Here is a 6,636-nt window from a genome sequence, read left to right as displayed (position 1 = left end):
TACGTACAATGCGCTGTCCTGTTGCAATACGAACGGTGCTAAAGCGCCATATGTACGCAATGCATTCGTCCATTGTACGCAGCTTATGTACAGGTGCAGTTCCAGGTGCAGATCAGCGTATGAGCCGCTTGTCCCCCACGAAGACATAGCGTATTCATCCCGTGCTTGGCCGATGTATTACATACATTGTATTAAAAACGCACGAACTGCGTAACAGCGTACGCAGCGTAGGTTTGGGCATGCTCAAAACTACGCTGCGTACTGAGCCGGGCGGTGCGTGTGCTGTGCGTATGCCGGCGTTCACAAAACATACACAAAACGACTGAGGTGCACATGAATTTCGCAGTTTGCGTACGGCTGCGTATGAAAAAAATGTCCGTACGTAACTCATACGCAAGTCTATTCGCAGAAGTGTGACAGGGCCCTTACACCTTGCAAAACCGTGCGAGTGACGTGCGTAGACGCCACTCCTTCCCTACGTTTTCAGAAAAAACGTAGCAGACGTAGCCTCCCAAAAAAAGGACGGAGAAAAAGCACGTACGGCGGGTTGTGACCGAGGCTTTAAATGGGTCTTTTTTGCTATGCCCAAAGAACAGAGCTAGCAATGCTGTAAGGTAGCAGCACACCTCCGGGGTCTGTGACGCGGGTATAGAAAGTAGTACAGCGAATATTCTTGAAGGCTGGGTAGAAAGCCTGATAATTGACGTAAATTGCGCTGTGTGGTGTAGGAATGTATCGGGTTTGAGACTGTATGATTTAAATTGTGAAGCTTTTGCACTTCGTGTATAAATGCGCCGTATTACGCAACTGGCTTTCCGGGTGAGTCGGCTGCAGTTCAGGTCACGTCCGTAGAGGGCATTTATTTTGGTACTTCTTTTTTAGATAATTTTTTTTCCTGGGCAAATTTTGCTCAGAAAGGCCCCGTTTTCTGGTAAGAAGGACAGAAGATTGTATATTTTTAAGATATGGCGAAAAAGTGTGACATTTTTTATGGTTTGACCTGTTATTGGCCTCTAAATACTTGTCATCTTGTTACCTGCTATTAGCTGCGTGTATCAGCAGATGGCTTGGGGGTTTGATCTCCCCTTTGTGTATTTGAGGATTACAGGCAAAACAGATGAGTTTTTAATAGCCCATCGTCTGTCAACAGCATAACTTGAGAAAGCTTAGATGGATTATCTTGATATTTGGTAGGTGGGTAGGTCTTGATGAGACCTGAAAATGATTAGACTTTGGACCCCCTAGCGGCTTGTTGTGGTACTGCAGCTGAACTTCCGGTTTTGATATCTCATGATCTACACATGCTGGGGTGACGAAATCTGGATGGTAGGTAGCTCTTTTGCTGGGGAAGAAGTGGCGTGAGCTTGGGTCCCCTAGCGGCTTGCTCAGGAACTGCAGGGCTATCTGTTTGAAAATATTCAAAAGAGAATAACTCAAGAACCGGTGGACGGATCGTCGTGATTTTTGGTATATAGGTAGCTTACGTTGGTATAATTATGCGGCAATTATGCAAATCTGGATGTAATGTGCATAATTAATGGAGAAATTCTATAAATCAGCTGCATTACATTATAGGACAATTCAAGGCTTGTGACATGTAATTGAGAACGAGAGAAACACAGGCAGATATTGATTATGTAAATTAACACTTAATTTGCATAATTAATGAGAAAATGTAATAATTCCATAATGCTAACTGCCTGGAATTTCATACTTGGGGTTGCTGGTGTCTTTTCCAAATTTAAAGTGACCAATGTTACTACAGTAACGTACGGACCTCCCACGACGCCCTTTTCTGAACTTGATCTTCCTATCGTCAACGGTAACTTGCTCAGCAAAAATCGTGAACATCCATTTGCAGATTCACGACTTATCCCGCTAACAACAATAACGACCACCACAAAAGGTCAAATTCAATGACATGGGAACCCCCCACGAGGCCCATATCCGAACTTGACCTCCGTATTTTCACCGGCGACTTTCCCACTGAACATCATAGACAACCACTTAAGGATTCCCGAGTTATCTGACGAACAACAATAAACGCAAACACAAAAGGTCAGCTCCAGTTACGTAAGAACCCCCCCCCCCACGAACCCCCCCAAGAACCCCCCCCCCCCCATTTCTGGCCATCACAATGCCCATCACTTAGACAACCTGCCTGCCAAAAATCGTGAACCACGGACCATGCCTTCAAACTTAATCTTGCATAATCTGCAAAACAGTGCAAAAACGATTTCATTGCCTTCTGTCGAAGGCAACAAGATAGACTTTGTTGTCTTACCTGGATTAGAAGCTGATATGTATACAGAAAGCGCCAACAGAAGTAGCCTCATCACGTACATCTGAATCCAGAACTCACCACACTAACATTAACGTTAAAATTATGCGTAGAAAGCGACCTTGGTTTAGACCTGTTGAGTTGTGGAACTTATTAAAGCCTGTGCTACGGAATGCGAGTCTGCTCTAATTTGAGCCTGGCGTCTGGAGGTCGTTACAAGTTTATCCTCTTGGGTTTACAGCGGGCACTTTGTCGCGGTCCGTGTAGAATATATGTCTCTGTCAACCAGATCATGCAGAGGACATTGCAGTCGAGTTCTTGGCATTGACCTACGCTCTAGGGTTATCGTACTTTACCCAGCTGTTCTCACACGTCATGTGTCGATGTACACTGGCCGGTGTGGAGTTTCAACAGTGGTAACGTTTTTCCTCACGTCATATATACATGTACAGGCGATAGGAAGGGTTTTTTAATCAATCTAATCTGTAGATGAATCATATACTTGTAGTGATAGCTGGACATGCAATGTATGTGTAGCAAAGATTGATTGGGCTTTTATTTCTCAATAGTTATTACAATGAAAGTGTCTGAATACCTATCGCAGAATTGCTGGAAAAAAAACTAGATTAAAGAGGGTAACAATGATCAATAAAAATAGCTCACGGTATAATTTCGTAGTCGGTACATGTATCTTCTGTATCTGTGACACGAGTCCAAACAAATGGACAATTGCGCATTGGGAATGAACCTTGAGCTGTCAATAGACTTCAAGCTAATCTCTAAGCAGATGTTGGGGCTGAGGAACGTTTTCTGGGTGGGTTGCTGTCATAGAAGCTCGATAGTCAGAAAACGTTACAATCCTCCACCCAACATCTGCTTGGAGATTACCCGGCCCCGGAATCACCCCCCCCCACACACACACACACACACCCAACACCACAGCTCGTCAGCACCAGAACTAGAAACGCGTGGCCGCCAGTATCTGTAGCCCGCAAAGAACTGCAGTCAAGCCGACGGTGTAGAGGCTCCCCCTAGCGGCAGCCCCTGCATCCGTGGCGGGCTTGGTCGTGGCCGGTTTGTCACAGTGGTCCGTATACTCCCCCAGACAGGCTGCGTACATCATCACATGGGCGATGTAGTGTTGCTCCTGCCAAGAAAACAAAAGAAATTATTTTCTACATGAAAACAAAACCAGTTCACCAATGTCCATGTCCTTGGTGCTGAATAAGCAATCGAGTCGAAGTAACAAAAAACATCGCGTTGCTGGAATCCCATACTCCTTTCCGACGATAGCTTTAGGAACTTAGAAAAGACGTAAAAAAAAGAGCAGACAGTGCAACTTTATCTCGCCTTACCCTTGTCTTTGACTTTGAAAACGGCACATACTTCCCGGACCTGGCAAAATCACAACTATACCCGGTATTGCAAGTGCGCTTTGAACAAATTGTATAGGAAACTGTTTTTGCATGCCTTCAACTATTCATTGCAAATCTATCAACAGTGTAAGGAGAACACTCAGACGTAAGTGTGCAACTTCCTCTACACTACATGTACAGATGAAGCTGTACTCTCCTGACCTGCACGCCGTGGAACAGGTGTGCCATGGGTCCGTCCGCCATGATGATGACGTCTTCCCCCGCGTGCGTCGCACTCTGGAGCGGGACGGCGCTCTGTTGTCTGTACTCCTTATCCGCTGTACATGATAGACAGAGTTCTGACTTCATTTTCTGTAAGACTCAATGTACAGAAGCCTTCACAGTAGAGACAGAAAAAATAGGAATATTAGAAACCACAATCTTCCCCCACCAACCTCTGCTTGGATAGTATTCTATTTGACACGAGGAAGGTTTCAGGTCAGAAACGTTATTTGGAAAATTCAAGCATGGTCAATACTCATTTTCACATGAGTTAAGTGAGGAAAGTCGCGTAAAGTGCCTTTCTCAAGGGAACAATTTCCGTCTCGTAAACGGTCGTCGCCTTTCCGAACGGTCGTCGCCTTTTTTCAGAACGGTCGTCGCCTTTCGGAGCGGTCGTCGCCATTTCCGATCGACCGAACTTCAGTTCCGAATATCCGCGACATGTTCGGGACTTCCCCGAGTTCTTTGAATGTGTGAAATCACACTTCCTGAAGATAACATCGCGACCGAAGACGGGCCAGAACTTGGCTAGGTGGATTGAAGTTGCGTGGGTGCTAGTACATGTATTATAATTATAAGTTCCGGGGGTTGAATTATCTAGGTTAGAACTAGGTTAGTGTTTGAGAAATTCTCGATTGGAACGGGAAGGGTTTGGGTAACTCTGAACTCGAATGTCTCTGGGTATTTATTTTTCTTGTATGTGAACATGTCCTCTCCCTTTTTTCTTTGTTTCCTTTTGAAATGCGAATAAACATTATTTGAAAAAAAAAAACCTCTGAACTAGAACGTTTGTACGTTTTCATACATTGCTGAATTTGAAACGGGGATGAGAAAAACTCCACATGTATTTTTGGAACAGCCCATTGTGCGAGCATGTAATTTATGAATGCTGCAGGATAGTCTGACTCAGAAACATTCATTCGGAAGCACCATCACACATGCAGGCATTTACTCTGACCAAGGACATTATGTCCTGACTGACTGACTCACAACTCCACCACAGCCGGGTTTTATTTTGTTGTCTCAGTGCTTGCCCAGCATAGCAGGCCATTTCACACTTGTCACCAGCATGGCATTGATGTGCTACCCAGTGAATGTGTCGTATTTACATACAGTGCAGTGGTGAATGTGTCAGGTATTAACATTCAGCAAGGTAACAAAACATAGACATTTCGGGATGAAAATAGCTTTACAAGTTTGTCAAAACTCCTGTCAAAGTAAGACATTGTCCCCCTTCTAAAACAGCAGGTCCTTTATTAATCCTACATGAATTTTACATAAACGAAAGGAATACATACCACAGGGATTGAGAAATGTAGCACAGGGACGGAATCTATGTTTGTTTTTGGTTGAAGATTCATTTGTCATTTGTATAAACGGCATTATATGAACCCTTCTTCAGTTTGTTGGCGAAGGGAAACAAGAATAGGTTGGACTCTCCAGGCCTAGGATCGTATGCTGATCTTATAAAATCAGCAGTTGAGGAGACAAGTTACTTTTCTGGCCCGCCTACGGTCGCCTTGTTATGGACTGAGTGCGATTCATACATTCCAAGAACTCCGGGAAGTCCCGAACATGCCGCGGATATTCGGAACTGAAGTTCGGTCGCTCGGAAATGGCGACGACCGCTCCGAAAGGCGACGACCGTTCTGAGAAAAGGCGACGACCGTTCGGAAAGGCGACGACCGTTTACGAGACGGAAATTTGCATCGGCGATCATGGTAGGACACACGAACCCGGGAGCTCTTGGTTCTGAGTCTGTGTCGAGCACTCTGCCGTTGCGCCACACGACCCCACACTCCAGACAGCCCGTACCTGTATTGACGTCGGTGATGTTCTGCCGTGTGACGTGCGTGGTGTTCCCCCGGGTGGTCTCCGCCAGCCCGTACCCGGCGCCGTTCCCGTACAGCAGGGTGGTGTACGGCAGACCGTCCCAGGTGTAGTCAGGATTGGAGTATTTGTACACGTTTTTCCCTGAAACGGTGATGAACATGTGGTAATCAGAGATCAGGCAGCCTTCAACAAATTGTGTACACACAGATAGACTGAGGGACGGACTAACACACAACGCAAAAATAGCAGTGATATATTTGGTATGTTAGGAGTTGCGGAGACAGGCACAGACACTCACACCCGACACCCGTATACTGTCTTATAATCGTCCCGAACATTGGGTGTCCCCAAACAAAATATGAAGTTAAACCATACCAAATATGGAGTTGAACTATCTCAAATATGGGGTTGAACCATACCAAATATGGAGTTGAACCATACCAAATATGGAGTTGAACTATCTCAAATATGGGGTTGAACCATACCAAATATGGAGTTGAACCATACCAAATATGGAGTTGAACCATACCAAATATGGAGTTGAACCATACCAAATATGGAGTTGAACCATACCAAATATGGAGTTGAACCATACCAAATATGGGGTGTCCCCTGTCAGGGTAGCCCGCAAACGCCAGTGTGTGGGAGTGGTCCGCCGTCACCACAATCAGGCTGTCAGACGTGCTCAGCATGTCTTTAGCCACCTGTGGTGAAGAGAAGGAAACGGCGTTATGTATGCTCAACAGGATAGGATGTTTGCACCCACGTGACCATGACGTAAGTATTGTCGGCCATGATGGGTGGTTAAACCTAGAGGTTGCAAAGTAAATCTGAAGTTGTAAATGTAATTACAGTCATTACTTCATGATATACGTGCTGTCCACT

At 45.3% G+C, this 6,636-nt stretch overlaps 1 protein-coding gene across 1 annotated transcript in view; it reads right to left on the bottom strand.

Annotated features, from left to right (window-relative positions):
• Positions 1-2,590: 2,590 nt before the first annotated feature.
• Positions 2,591-6,636, bottom strand: part of LOC109483236 (alkaline phosphatase-like) — a 12,179-nt gene continuing 8,133 nt past the window's right edge. The window contains exons 9-11 of the mRNA XM_019786217.1: positions 5,734-5,892; positions 3,859-3,974; positions 2,591-3,428 (exon numbers count right to left, since the gene is read on the bottom strand). Coding sequence (XP_019641776.1) covers positions 3,240-3,428; positions 3,859-3,974; positions 5,734-5,892 — 464 coding nt within the window. The 3' untranslated portion in view covers positions 2,591-3,239. The remainder of the gene's footprint in view (positions 3,429-3,858; positions 3,975-5,733; positions 5,893-6,636) is intronic.

The sequence above is a fragment of the Branchiostoma belcheri genome, unplaced genomic scaffold (assembly GCF_001625305.1).
Source record: "Branchiostoma belcheri isolate BF01 breed outbred unplaced genomic scaffold, Haploidv18h27 scaffold63, whole genome shotgun sequence".
NCBI classification, from domain to species: Eukaryota; Metazoa; Chordata; class Leptocardii; order Amphioxiformes; family Branchiostomatidae; genus Branchiostoma; species Branchiostoma belcheri.
Note: the sequence above shows the minus strand (reverse complement) of the source record. Positions and strands in the feature narration are given on the sequence as shown.